This window comes from Pogona vitticeps, chromosome 3 (genome assembly GCF_051106095.1).
Source record: "Pogona vitticeps strain Pit_001003342236 chromosome 3, PviZW2.1, whole genome shotgun sequence".
Taxonomy (NCBI): domain Eukaryota; kingdom Metazoa; phylum Chordata; class Lepidosauria; order Squamata; family Agamidae; genus Pogona; species Pogona vitticeps.
Window position 1 is genome coordinate 185996175 of NC_135785.1, and position 15428 is coordinate 186011602.

Consider the following 15428-nt stretch of genomic DNA (forward strand, 5'->3'; position numbering starts at 1 on the left):
AATTTGGTTTCTGTTCAACCATTTTCTTTCTAAACACAACAAGGAAGCTGTATTGTTTTTAATGTCCCATGAGCAACTCCATGCAAGTCATTGGCATTCACAGCAACAATTTGTATCTAATGAAAACATGGCATTTTTCCAGGGATGAAGACTTATGGCTCACACTCAGTGCATTCCTACAGCATTCCCTCACCTGTGCCACTTCAACCTATTCATAGGTTCACTCTCAGCTAGTAATTAATCAGAATTTGCTCCCTCATACTGAAGTTTACACTACGTTTAAGCCATTGTTCATGTTTAAGCTAAATGGTGCACTGCATGTCAAAGCCCTCAACTCTTTTTGTCAAATATGACTAATTGTGGAAAGGGAAAGAAATACATAATAGGATTTGTATTAGAATTTGAAATATTAATGTTGGATCACTACCAATCATCAGAGCAGTGGTTCTTAACCTTTGTTACTCGGATGCTTTTGAACTGCAACTCCCAGAAACCCCAGCCAGCACAGTTGGTGGTGAAGGCTTCTGGGAGTTGCAGTCCAAAACTCCTGAGTAACCCAAGGTTAAGAACCAGCACTGGTTCTTAACCTTGGGTTACTCAGGAGTTTGGGACTGCAACTCCCAGAAGCCTTCACCACCAACTGTGCTGGCTGGGGTTTCTGGGAGTTGCAGTTCAAAAGCATCCGAGTAACAAAGGTTAAGAACCACTGATCTAGAGCAGTGGTTCCCAACCTTGCTTCCCCAGATGTTCTTGGACTAAAACTCCCAGAAGCCTTCATAGCTAGCTGTGCTGGCCAAGATTTCTGGGAGTTGTAGTCCAAGACTGTCTGGGGAACCATGGCTGGGGACCACCGATCTAGCAACAGAAACCTTCACTTACTTCATTCTCCTGTTCATAAAATGGAATTATTTATTTATTAGCGGAAGAAGAAGGGAATACACATGCTTGCTATTAGAATTTGAAACGTAAATGCTGGATCACCCCCTATCAGCTAGGGATAAAAAAATCTTGCTTTATTCTTGCAGTTTTCTCCTTGCTAAGTGAGATTACAAAAGACTCTGTGTGTTTTTTGTTTCACCACTCTTGGAGGAAATTTGATGTGCAAATAAAACCTTGGGGTCAGCATCCTATTGCCTAAATGTGGAGCAGAAGGAACAAATCATATTCATGTCTCCTCCCACTGTGTTAGTCTCCCTATCTAGTGACACAAGAGGGAGCCCACTGGAGCGGGGTGGGGGGTGGGGGTACGCAGACTTAGGCAATTTGCTTTCTGCTTCATATTTAGGCAACTAGCCAGGGTTTCAGACAAAAATACAAGATATATTGCACACACAAACATGTTTTGTGTGAATTTTTATATTGGGCGAAAATAGTACTGGTCTATTTCTGTAAAAAAAAAAAATACCACGAAAAATCTTGCAGCAACTGCCATTTCCCCCCACAAAATAGCTCAATGTTTTGATAGAGAAACTTTTTTAATATCAAGGACAAGAAACTTTGTGTGCGTTTATCTTCACTATCACTACTATTAGGAATAGTAATACTATTACTATTTTGTTTTAACTGCATGAACATAGTATGTGAAACTATTTGCTATGAAGGAATTTTGTACTAAGCTTGGTCAGGCTCTCATTTTTAATTCAATATTCCTTAGGTTCAGCCATCTTTGGTGGAAACCCTGTGTAGATACAAAGCTGATCTGGAGATAATCTTTAATATTATTGACAGAGATCATTCAGGTATGTTAACACTAATTTTTCCAAAGTGGTGTATCTAAATTGGGAAGGTAGGTGCTAGTAGTGTAGTAGAATGCTATGAGGGGTGATGAGTTTTGAGGGATGTTTGTAGCAGCTGCTTGGTTTTGATCTGACACTAGAAATTTGTGACAGTTGAAAACTGTTTTCAGTTGTTCCACCCTGTGGCATTCTTCCCCAAATACTGGGCAGTAGTGCTATTTTGTTTGGAAAGGGGATATTTGTCATTATTTCTGGTCATATCTGGGCGATAGAAGATTCCCTCTATCTGAACTATGAATGTCCACAGGGAGATCTAAACTATAATTGCCCTAACCAGCATTTCCATGGTAAGCTGTCCCTCTTTCCATCCATCTAAATTCATCCTGTCCCTTCCTTGCCTTATGAAGTGACTTGGTCTGGACAGTGATGTGACTATTAGAGCATATCCATACCAGCCCAGAGGCTTCTTGCATTTCTGTATTTCTTTAGCTCCTCAATAAAATTAAAATACAGCCATGTTTCTATATCTTAGGTACCACCAGTGACATCATTTCTTTCATTTAGGTCTTATCTCTATTGATGAGTTCCGCCACACATGGAAGCTCTTCAGCCTGCACCTGAAAATCAGTATAGATAATGAATCCATTGACAACTTAGCCCGTAGCATGGATTTTAACAAAGATGGTAGCATTGACTTCAATGAATTTTTAGAGGCTTTTCACGTGGTCCACAAATTTGAGAACAGGTACAGTTCCTAAGGGAGCTGGATTCTTCATAATGATTTTTCCTATCATGTTTTTGCTCTGTAATTTCCTAATTATATGTTTGATGCCTTGATGTTGATAGGTCAGAGTGAACAGTACTCCAGGAAAATAGGCTTTACAGAGGTGGCGCTATCTGATTATGTACATTTGTTATGAACTGAAATCCACAGTGTCACTTCACAACTTTTGGGCTGAGACCAATTACTGGTACATGGGAAGAAGTGAAAGCTGGCAGATTGCTCTAATGAGAGCCAGAAATGTACAGGCGGATGGGAAGTTACTGTTAAAAACCTTCCTAGAAATTGTGTTGTCAGCAGTGAACGCAGCAGTGCCATATTGAGAATTTCAGGGTTTATTATGATCTTTATTGATTCAGAGGGCTACTTCAGAACAAGGTCTGGGTATCTGTTCAATCACATTATATACCACTTACCATTTCTAAAACAACTGTGTTGGAGTGGCGCAGTGCTTTACCAATGGCATCAGAGAAACGACAAAAGCAACCAGGTGCACTGCCAAGTAAGAAGAACAGTGCATATCTTGTCGATGTGGCTTTCAATGGCAAAATAGACAGCCCCACCATCTTATATAGCTTATTTCCTGCACCAGTATATAGCATCTATCCCAGAAGGGCAACCAGCTCTACTTTTTTTTCCTCTCAGGAATTGCTGACAGCAAACAGGCTTTATTATACGGTACACAAAGAAACTACAAAGATTACAAAAGTAATCTTGAAGGAAATATTTGAAAAACTGGTAGATGCACCTGTATGAAGTATTTGTTATTGCCACTTGTATTTGTTTTGTGTCAGAAGCCTGAAGCCTAGGAAAACTGTGCATGACCATTACAAAAGACCCGTCTAGGCTTGCACGGGCAGCCATTGCTGATGAGAACTCCCCAGGCAAGGGATGAGTGCCGTACTCCTGCTTCCCATTAACTGCTATACCATGGTACTGGCATGATTATATATATCTCCCCTGTGACTAGTAGCCACTGACAGCTACATCTTCCTGACATTTATCCAATCACTTTTTAAAGCCATCCCAAGTTGGCAGCCACCTCTGCATCTTAAGATACTGTCAGTGAAAGGCATGAGCAAGTACTTTACTTTTAAAAGATAACAATTAAAAATACCAGTTTAAGTATATGCTGTGTGAAGAACTGGTTTGTTTTGTTTGACCTGACTCTCCTACCTTCATTTCATGGTATGATGTGAGGATCTAGCACTGTGAAGAAATTTTCACATCAAGTTTTTTCATACCTTGCATAATTCTACACATCTGTATCATGTCTCTCTACTTGATATGCATTTTTCCAAGCTAAACGTGCAAACATTCCTCATTGATGCAGCACCTTAATGACTTCAGTTATTGTTCTCTGCACATTTTTCCCACTCTGCAATATTTTATTATTATTATTTTAATAATACGCTTACTCCCACCCAGTTCTACCCGTGTCACCCAAGCAAGTCAGGAGGTGAGGCTGAGGAGCCTGATGCCGAGGAAGGCCCGGAAGGAAAAGACAAGAAACCGGGCCTTCTCGGCGGTGGCTCCTCGCCTCTGGAACAACTTACCTCCTGACATTCGCGCAGCTCCCTCGCTGGGTATTTTCAAGAAACAACTGAAAACATGGATGTTTAGGCAGGCCTTCCCCCTTTCTACCTAATACCTTCTTTTTCTGTTATAATATATCCCGTTTCTCGCCATCTTTGGGAAAAAAATTTATTCTATCTTTTAATTTATGTAAATTATTATTTGTGATGTGGTTTGTTATATGTTTATTTTTTAACTGCATGTTGTAAGCCGCCTAGAGTGGTCACAATTGACTAGATAGGCGGGGTATAAATGAAATAAATAAATAAAATAAATAAAAATTAAGGTTACAGTAACCAGAACTGGTTTTATACCATCACAGTTTCCACCCAAATAAATGGTTTTTTCATATCAACACAAACTTGCTTCTGTTTCAAACTAACTGTCCATTAGATCTGCTAATGCAAGCTCAGATATGCTGAAAGGAGAGCAGCAGCCTAACAATTGCCACACTTTTGTTGTTTTCATCCCAAACCCTATCCTAGGTACATACAGTTGTGGTCAGTGAATCCATTTATATACATGCAAGAAAGCACACAACTACATTCATTCATTTTGTTTCTGCATTCCATTGTATCCTTTCTTCTCAAAATTAATTTCCACTGAAATTTTTCTGCATCCCCAATAATGGTTCCTCTAGAAATAATGGATCATTTTAACTAGGCATTATATTGAATTACAGATTACAGTTCTGCCTGGATGAATACTGCCATCATTGAAAAGTAATTAGTATGTAGAGACATTTGTTGACCAGCGACTTTCAGGTGACTTTGTAAATTAGTTCCTTTGAGAGCTGGAATCCTTTTGTTTTTCTGTAGTAACCCACAACTAGAATAGACCCATTGAATCAGTGAGGATTTCGTAAGTCAACACTCATTTGATAAGATCAGAGATCCACTGATTCAGTGGGCATACTCTAGCTGCAACTTAGTATATTAGGCAACAGGATTTCAGCCATTGTATTCTGGAATGATGGTAGAAGCTGAAAATCTATAAATAGCTAAAGGAAGTAAATCCAAATGACAGAGCCAAGGAAAAATCAAAGCATACACAAACAGGGCATGCAACCCCTTAATAATGAAAGTAGTTCAATATAATTTGTTATTGTTAGTCTGTGGAACTCCTTGCCACAGGATGTGGTGATGGCATCTGGCCTAGATGCCTTTAAAATGGGTTTGGTCAGATTCCTGGAGGAAAGGTCCATCACACTTTACAAGCCATGAAGGGGATGTACAATCTCCAGACTTAAAAGGAAGGTACCTCAACATGCCAGATGCAGGGTAGGGGTATCAGGAGACAGGTATCTAGTTGTTTCGTGTGCTCCCAGAGGCATCTGGTGCGGCCACTGAGAGATACAAGAAGCTGGACTAGACGGGCCCTTGGCCTGATCCAGCAGGGCTCTTCTTATATTATTATAATTGGAAGGTGATGGCCACATTTTTATAACAGGTTTATTCACACCATTTTTCTGCTTGCTGATTGTACCTGCACTCTGCAACTATGTAAAAGCATGCTATTGCCAATGTGTATTGGCATAGAATATTAAGGATTATTCATTAATCCAACATTTCTAGATTGACTCCCTGGACCTAGTTGGAGGTAGAATTATCCAGATTACTTGGGAGATATTTCCCACTCAATTCAGAAGCATTTACTTCCACAGGATATGATGTTGATAGCAACAGAAAGTAATTAAAAACTGCTGGAAAATATAGACATACACACCATGATCTAGCTAGCAAACAAGTTTCTACCCACCTACAGCTGCACAATGAGCTTTGTGTGTAAACATATTCCATATATGTAGTTATTTCCTCCTATTCAGGCAGTGCCCCACCTGTCAGGAAATTGGCACTTAATCTCATCAGCTGTTTGAGATGTGAAAAGCAGGGAAACACAGCCGCTCGCTCTCCCTTTATTCTCACTGGACACTTGACTGGTCTGCTTTCTTTTTTTCCAACAGGCACATTTAGAGTTGAATTAGGTGCATGCCCTATTAATTACAATTAAGTAGTTATTCGTATCTAGTTACTTCTAAGCTTAAGTTTATTAAATTTAGATCATCTTTCTGTAGTGATATGACCGTGATGGTTGAAGCAATGATAAACATTACCACAGTGTAGGACTTACCTTTCTCAAATTACAACCCTCTTTCTTCCCATAAAGTACACACAACAAATTAAGATGAATGTCTAAACCTCTTCACAATGTGGCACATAAGTGGTGTGCTTGTGTGCATGCAGCCTTCTCTTAAAATATAAAAATGAATGCCCACTAGATGTATTCTATCTCTTTTAGAATACTTACAGAGAGGTTTTGTATCCTAGATTTCCCCCCAAATGTGACTAAGTGTTTCAGTGTAAAAAACAAAAGCACATAAATGCCAAATATTTTCTAAATATCAAGTGTATGTAAAACAGTAAGAGTGAACGTGTCTCAGTGTTCTTATTTGCTTATCACCCCAGAAACATCTGGAAACTAATTACATATTTATTATATGGGAAAGCTGGGTCAACTGATAGTCCTTGGCATTCAGTGTCTGCCAGTAAGGCTTTATTACCCCAGCTCAAGCCAAAACGGCATTCTTTTTCCAAACATGCCAAGAATGACAAAATAAGAAATGTAGGTGGTTCTTTCCTAGCAGCTGCAGCCATTTCATTGCAGAGTGAACCAACATATTTAGGTTGGTTCTATTTTCACTCTAGTGGCCTCTGTATTTACAAGATGCTTTATGTTCCTGAAAAATCTTCCATCTAGTTAGCACTCAATACTTCTAACTCCTTTTTGAACCCATGCAGGTTTCTGACAACTTGAGAAGTCAGTTGTCCAAAATAGACCAAAATATTGAGGACCAAATAGACCAAAATAATGCTCTGAAAGAGGGGAATGATTAACATAGTCATCATGGATGTTTGAAATGTAGAATGGTTAGGTTTCTACATTTGCTAATGAGTTCCCAGAAATACATAGCCATATTTTTTCTTCAAATGCAGAGAGTGAGCGAGCGAGAGCACTAAACTATATCAGAAATAATGCTAAAGTTGAAAAGCTCAAGATACCTCCTGTCCTCTTTAGTTTTTCTACATGGAATGGTAGCATTTATAGCTAGAATGAGTAAAAATAAAGGCAGCATGTAGGATAAAAATAGATCCACAGCTGTATTTTCATTCTAATTTCCCCTTAGTTCTGCCTACAGACATTGTATGTTTAATTTGAAACATCATGGACCCTACCATTGGTCAAACTGAGGCAGTAATTTCAGGAAGCAGATACTCTAGCCCAGGCTCGTCCTACAGTCTCAAAGTGAGGTGTCTTTTGGTGGTGGGGTGGATCACGGGGAGGGAACAAGTGCCTATTTACGGCAAGGGTGGTAAAACAATGAGCCAGTCCAAATGGGAGAAAAAAAGACAAGGAAAAGAATGGCACATGAAATCCTTTACACCAGCCCAACCCCAAATGCAGCCGTCACCTCCACCAGAGCCGCTGCTTCTCCCTGTGCTGCTCCTGCTGCCACTGAAAGTTACGCTGTGCAAGTATGCCCCCACTTCCAGATCCGGTGAGGGAATGAGAAGGCGGCAACCACGGCACTGGCTCACTTTCCTCCCAACTGTGGCAGCTGCACAGTTACTCCAAGAAAGCGGAGGCAAGACAACAGAGAATCAATTGATCAAGCAGACTGTACAATCATGCTGAAGCAAAAGTGCATCACTCCACCTCCCTGGATTCCAACCAATCCAGAGCCTTTTACTGATTCAAAACTACTGGTCTTCCCTCCTGGATGTTCTGACTGACTGCAGGCAGCATCTCTTGCAATGCTGTTGGGCAATTCGAGAGACAAAGGATGTAGGAGAATAATGATAGAGGGAATCATGAAAAAACAGATAACATTTCTGCGTACCCTTCTTCTGTGTGATTAAATTGTTTGTGTTCAGGAGTCCAAAACAAAAGACAAGAGCCTCTTTTGTGATTTTCCTTTTGTTTTTAATAAGATCCAGTCCCTAATATGTACCTTCAAATGTTATGCTTACATTATTTGCAATAAAGATCCAACAATATGACTCTTTGAACAATAATTACAATGCTATTACTATAGCATGCCCAAATCTCATAAGGGGCAAGCTAGATATTAAGGGAAATGCATATTCCCTATTACTGACCTGTTTTCCTTCACAATAGGTTAGCACTAGAAGTACATCCTTCAGCTTTCAGAGTTTCAAATTACCATATTTGCCGGTGTATAAGGCGACTGGGCGTATAAGACTACCCCCCAACATTTGCACTCAAAATGTAGTTTGTTACATACTTGCTGTATAAGACTACCCCCTCTTCAGCATGCGTGATTCTGGTTCCTTTTGTTGGGAGAGACCGAGGGTTTCCTGGAAGAAGGACAGCATCAGCGCCGAAGAGCAGACTGTCGGGAAGCAGCAGAGAGGCAGCAGCCATTTTGGACGGCAGCCATTTTGGAGAGGCGGCAGCCATGTGGTCGTATCTCAAAATGGCTGCCTCCTCTCTGCTGTTCCCGACAGTCAGCTGTTCAGCGCTAGAGTCAGGCTGTTCCCAGGCTACCAAGGAGGAGCGGGGCTCTACTCGGTCTTACTACCAGGTAAGTGACTTCACAGGGAGAGAGGGAGGGTTTGCTGGACGTGCACCCGGCGTACAAGACGACCCCCCCACTTGGAGGCATATTTTTCAGGGCCAAAAAGTCATCTTGTACGCCGGCAAATATGGTAAGTCCAGGTGTGCTTTTCAACCACTCATCAGCTACTTACAATTGCTATCTTCGAGAGGGGCATGTAAGATAGGTACCCAAAAATCACCTGCACCACAGAACAGTTGAGCATAGGGAGGAGCATAGGGAGTGGCACGTCTCTCTTTGCTGCTCCCACTTGCCTATGTGGTATGTTTGCGGAGGCAGTGTTTTTCTTTCTGTTTTGGGTTGTGGAAGAAGTCTGTCCCCCTCCCTATCTGTAAATGAACAATGCCTAGGATTATAGCTTAAATCTATACAGGACACAAAAAGCTTTATTCTGAATCCCAAGATTGCCCCTTTGATGTAGTTTCTTCTACCACCTTATTTTAACATGCTATGTTAAAAGAGAACTGTTCTTAAAAGTCATTTCCAATTAGCAACAATGACCTGGCACATTTAACTGTTCTGACCATGGTTGACTGAGCACGCTTGGAATCTTAATAGCTCTATAAAGGCAAGGAATGTACAAACCTAGGACAAAAGATGACTCTGGTACCACATTACTTAGCATTTTCTCCCGGATCATAGCTTAGTAAGTTTACCTGTAGTTGGAGCTTTGCACAAGCATGCCATATGCAGAGATCATTCTCCAGCAAACAGAGGAATAACAGATACAGGAGAGTCCAAACTTGTCAATATGGGCAACCCTGACAAAAAGATGCAAAATGAAACACGGTCCTGTTTCATTTTATTTATTTATTGTATTTATACCCCGCCTATCTAGTCATTTTGACCACTCTTGGCGGCTTACAACATAAAGGATAACAAGTCCTTTATACCTGTTGTGCTATCTTTCAACTGGCAGGGACTTTGTAGTATGGATAAGCATTCAAACATGGAGTTCCCCAAGCTGCACTTTGAAATAGTCTCAAAAATGATATGGTGTGCTCGTGTGAATGTTTAATTGCATTATATATGAAAAAAATTCAAAAATGTTTACATTTTTGAAATCCTCTATAAAAGCCCATTTTCAATTATTCCTCTAAAGTTTTACTAGATTTTCATACGTTCATGAATCAATATGAAAACCACCCAAAGATTTCCAGGTCTGTCAAATGTTATGTATAGTTTTTACAATCTGTACATGCACCATTATGATTGGCCATACCTTCCTAGCACATATTTGCAACATGAATCCAAAGTAAAAATACCAATAGTATTTAGTAAGTGTTTCAAATTACAGGTAGCCAATTTGGGGCCAATTTTTGCACAGGACTTTCTTGGCTAGAAGTATCTTTTCCTTTCTCTTTGTATGGAATTTAAATTTGACTGCTTCAGACACCTCACATTAAATATGAATTTCCATTTCCTTCCCTGCATCTTTCCAACTCACAAGTGGTCTTCTCAATGAAAATGGCAAATTAAAATGGCAAGAGGCTGGACTGGCTTCCTCCTCTTCATCACTGGTGTTGGGGTAGAATTCTACCCAGTTTATTACCAAATGGTCTGGAGATGCCACCTAAAAACAAGCACTGTTATATTTATATTAAAATAACCATGAAATTTAAATGACTGTGATAAGAGGCCCTGCTCTTCATTAAAATTAAGAATAACCTCAAAGGTAATCTTCCTATTCTTTTGTACCCATAACACAAACTGTCATTTCAAGTACCTGAGTCTGAGCAAATCCATATCACCAAGAGGAGCATTGTTTACAATAATGCCCTGGGCCTTGCCTCTATGCCCATGCTCTCTCTAAATGGTCAAATCATGCACACAGTGTTGAGGTAGAGTGAGGGGTGATGTAGAGTAATTAAGGGTGGGTGAGCAATTCCAGAAGGATGGCATGAGAAGAAGTGTTTTTTTAAAACCAACCACCAGATTCTGGCATATCGTACAACTTATTGCATCAGGCAGCCTGTGCTTGGAAGGAATTCTTGCAGGTAACTCGCCACCGCTTTTGTTAGGTAAGTCATTGTCCCGTAAGCCCCACTGGGGGCACTGTCATAGAAAAAGTAGCAGATCCCTGTGCCTAGGTCTTGCTCCAAGTAGCCATCAGTTGCACCAAGCGCCTTCTGGAAGGAAAAATGGGGATGGGAGGGAAAGGAATGAGTTCAAAAGGGAGGGAACACAAAGCAACCTACAGAAAGCCACCAAACGGCCCAAAGCAGTGTTTCATAGAACAATGGCCTGATCCTACCAGGCCTCATCCAATGTCCATCCAAACATTCATTCATATATATATTTCCTTCCTGATCCAGCAGTTGGGTTTCGCATTTGAAGAGTCCTCTTAGAAATGCAGGGATTCCCTGTCTTTTCAGCACAGCAATGGATGGCCCATGGCTCATTGTCTGACCGGGCCAGTGGAATTGTTTAGCCAGCTGTATGCAGGAGGAGGAGGAGGACGGGCACACATACTTTTAAAACAACATAAAACGGTAGTGGAGGCAGAGTACTCTTCAGTCATCACAGCAGCTGCTGACTGGCCAGTCGCTCCCTGTTTCAGACTGTTAACGTCAGCTAAGATAACAATCCAGTGAAACAGCCATGTTCTTGCAGAATGCTCAAAGGGACCCCCTGGATTAACTACAGCTTCCCATTACTTAGGGCAGTATCTTTCAAGCTTCCTCCTGATCATCTCCCTGGGGCAGACCTGAGGGGGGGGGGAATGGCTCTGCCAGCCCTTGCCCCAGCCCCATGGCTGGCTCTGGCTTGATCCATTTTAGGTTTCTTTGCTTTTATCTTTGTTGATACTTCTCGCTTCTCACTGCCATGAGGAGCTGCAACATGAACTGCATCGTTCCAACTGCAAGCCCCCAAACAGAGGCAAAACTGTAGTAGCCAAAACATGCAGTATTGAAGCAGGTAAAATTGTTCTCCAAAGCAAAGTGAAGAGTGCCGGTTTTATCTCATTTCCCAGGCAGCAGCTCAAGAACAGCAGATTAGCATTTGCACCATGGCAGTGCCTATTGTATCATAATGCAAGGATCCTTGACATGAAGGCCTTTAAGTTCAGCCTTAACCTACACTGCTTTCAATATTATATAGATTCAATATTATATAGAGCTTTCTATGGTCTATTCAATTCTTGAAACTGTATGTTTCAGTGCTGTGACCGCAGAACAATGATGATCATTGCATGAACATTTGTAGGCTCCAAGCATTACCTGCTTGCCAATTTCTCCACTTGTGCATGCCCCAATGCAGCGACATGTAGCAAAACAAACAGATTTATAACAGGGTCAGTTAAGGTCTGCTTACTGAATGAAGCTACCAGTGTTACCACAGAGACCAACATTACCACCAGAAACAGGGCTGAACATCTGAGGTTGGCAGTCAGGCATCTGCCAAGTCTCATATCTTAACAAGGTGCCCACAGTCAACTGCTAGAATTCTCTGACTCTCCTCCTGCTTGTTTCTGCATACTTAGCTGTATTCTTTGAGTCAATAAGCAAAGAAAGGAACAAGGAGAAGGAGCACCAGCTTCTTCCAGAGGTGGGAAATGTTATTCTTTCAGGGCTACAATTCCCAGTTTCCAATGGTCAGTGCAGCCATTGGCTGGCCATGCTGTGGGATTCTGGGAGTCGTTGTCCAGAACAGGAAACTTTCCCACCTCTACCTTCTTCTCTCCTTTGAGTTGGTGGTTCGGATTCAGCATAAAAGAACATGGCAAGCACAGCTGTTTGACTGGATTGCCATCTCAGCCACCAACATCAGGGATAAAGAAAGAGGTGAGGCTGCTCAAGGAAAGGGGTTCCTTAAAAGAATCTTGTTTGCAGATCCTCTGCAATTCAGGCTGTCAAGAGTTTTATAAAGCCAATGAAAGAAAACATGGCACACATACCTGTTCCTGAAGGAAGAGATCATTGGCTGTGTGCACAATGCGATCCACATGAATGATACCCCCAATGCTGTTCACCTCTATTTCTGACAACAGTGTAAGGACAAGGATAGCCTCCACCAGCAGCTGCCTGTATTCTGGCTGGGGTACATGATTCAGCACTGACTCCACGTGGACAGCAAACTTGATTTCACATGCAGTCATCTGCAAGTATTGGTGCCAAGAAATTTTTTTAAAGAAAAAAGAAAAAGAAACCAGACAAGCATGTGATCATTGCTAATAGAGCATATCAAACATTTACACACACTGTTGGCAATGAGATCTCTTGCAGTTGAAGCTAAATCTTGCAGTGAACGTTAAATCTATGGTACAGTCTAATTGAAGATGAATGGCTGGAGTGCATGTAAGGTACAAATGTTGCACATCCTGATGGTGTCTTAGAATCTTGCCAGCAGGCAAGCCACAATATTCTGGAGAGATCACCCATCCCCACATCCTAAACCTACACCCCAAATGGAGGTAAACATTTCAGGATATTCCTAGCATAATGTATGCACATTCCGTTAGAATAACTGAACACATCTGCTTTAGGAAAGGGGAACCTGAAAGGATAGTGTTTTGTGGAGCACAGGTTGATACACAACTGGAGTTCTGTACCAAAACGTTTTTACAAAGGGTGCTTCTTACCACCCTCTCATCACTATTAACAATCTTTGAGTGAGTTATGCTGAGTGATGTTATGCTTCCATTGGGGGACCCACAGCAAAATGGATCATTCTTACAATTACTGGGTGAAAGGGAAGACCCAGCACTTGTGGGTTCACCTGAGAACCCCATTCTCTTGCACACTGGAAGTTCTAAGAGAAAAGAGGGAGACAAATCAAATAAATAGATTGACTAGTGGATTCACTGAAGCCCATGCCTTCATAGGAAGGTATTGGTGCAAGATATTTAGCTGCCCCAGGCCAAATTCAAGGTGGATAATTGGTAAAGTCCGACAAGTTATTTTGGTACACAAGGTTAGGAAGGCCAGAAGGATTTCTCCCCAACCTTAGCAAAATAAATAACAAAATAAATAAGTAACAGTTTGCTGCCTTTTTAGGACACCCACAACATGATGCCTCATTACTCAGATTAATAGCAGGTCTGGTCCTAGCAGCTGTCCCATCGCCTGGCATACTATTAAAAAGTGGGGAGAGTAACATAGAATTTCCCTGAAAAGCCACCAGTATTTAAGAGGTTGGCAGTTAGTTTCCTGCTCTTATGTTGTTAACATGCAGGGAAGGAAAGTGGCAAGATGACATCAAAACAAAATACTACAGCCATTTGCTTATTTTTTTTAAAATGACCATTGCTCCCAAAGAACACTCTCATCACAGCAGCAAGCAGTGTCAAGCAACTTAATTTGTGCAGGGGGAAAGGGCTCACACGTCATACAGCGTCACTTGGTCTCAGGAGATCTTTTGCTTATTAAGTTTGACTTCCATTAAGCAACAAAACTGGATATTGCCATGTTCTGACAGGCCTGCACAAACAATTTGACAACTTCACTTTCCTGATAGTGAAAATAGTTTATCATGTCCACATAAATTACATTACAAAGATACAAAGATTCCAGAGCACATTTTGTTTCTTAGAACTTAACACTATCAAGAAAATAGATTTGTATTATTTATCTATTTAGTCATTAAAAACTGCACACTAGTAGATTCTGGAGTAGTAATGCAATTGCCAGAGACTGTCAAGCTTTCAGCGGTACTGCTTACAGGGTGATCATGGGCTGGTCACCTCCCTTCTCCCTAAATTACCTCACAGGGTTAATAGCAAGGATAGTGAGGGTGTTTTTTTAAAAGGCCAGAACCATCTACATGAAGATTGATGAACGTGTGGCCCTCTAGATATTTTGCCCTTCCATTCCAGAATGGCACATGAAATGAAAATATGGCAGCTCTGGTCCAAAACAGCTGGAAGGCCCATTCCTGCCATACAAAATTCTCCACTTCTTCAGAGGGAGGGCAGTATATACATAAATAAAACAGAAATGACTATTCTGATTCTTTTTGGCTCACAGAAGAACTAGCAAAAGCCATACACGTCTTCCAGCAAAGTGATCTAGTAACATGCCTTTGTTCTTACAGTTACTGCTGTGAGTTATGGGCATCACCTCACACTTAAGGTGAATTTTAAATACCATGGAGGGCCCCTTCTCATATTGTGTTTGTGATTTGACAGTTTCAGTAGCACTTCTGCTTTCTGGATCACAAACTTATTATGAAAATTCTAATCGTACATACAATTCCGCAGGAATAACAGTTTATTCACACATTTATGGGAGATACATGATACAATCCTTTCATGAGACTACAGCATGTCAGAGACTGTGGCACAGTTTAAGATCAAACCACAGCATCCAAGCATTTTTAACTGGTATTCTTACAGGTACTAACAAACCATTAAAGACAACTCTTCTAATTGTAGCTCTGTGAACCTCTAGAAGACTTTACTGTCCTAAGTGTTTGTGTTAGAAAAGGGCATACCCCTTGATGTTATTTGAAAACTCATCCTGTCTGCAACCATGAGGAGACAAACTGAGAGAGAATGTCTACACAACCTTGGCACCTCCAGAAGATTTTTTTTATCACTGCCTTGTTTCCATTAAAAACATCAGAACATCAACAACACCCACACGGATTCAAGGATCCAGAAGTCAACAACTCCATTTCCATCTTCCATGTGACAAAAAAATAAATCTGCCTTTCTAAAATCAGGATGCTCTATTAAGCTGCAACTATGAACACCTGGCAA

At 41.0% G+C, this 15428-nt stretch overlaps 2 protein-coding genes across 5 annotated transcripts in view; one reads left to right on the forward strand and one right to left on the reverse strand.

The window, feature by feature from the left end:
• PPEF1 (protein phosphatase with EF-hand domain 1) overlaps nt 1-3645 on the forward strand; it is a 42934-nt gene extending 39289 nt beyond the window's left edge. For both annotated transcript variants that reach the window (XM_078390418.1, XM_020789116.3), the window contains 2 exons: nt 1655-1739; nt 2301-3645. In XM_078390418.1, coding sequence (XP_078246544.1) covers nt 1655-1739; nt 2301-2494 — 279 coding nt within the window. In that variant the 3' untranslated portion in view covers nt 2495-3645. The remainder of the gene's footprint in view (nt 1-1654; nt 1740-2300) is intronic.
• Nucleotides 3646-8051: 4406 nt separating this feature from the next.
• Nucleotides 8052-15428, reverse strand: part of PHKA2 (phosphorylase kinase regulatory subunit alpha 2) — a 70323-nt gene continuing 62946 nt past the window's right edge. For all 3 annotated transcript variants that reach the window (XM_072994328.2, XM_072994327.2, XM_072994324.2), the window contains 2 exons: nt 12627-12827; nt 8052-10857 (listed from right to left, as the gene is read on the reverse strand). In XM_072994328.2, coding sequence (XP_072850429.2) covers nt 10684-10857; nt 12627-12827 — 375 coding nt within the window. In that variant the 3' untranslated portion in view covers nt 8052-10683. The remainder of the gene's footprint in view (nt 10858-12626; nt 12828-15428) is intronic.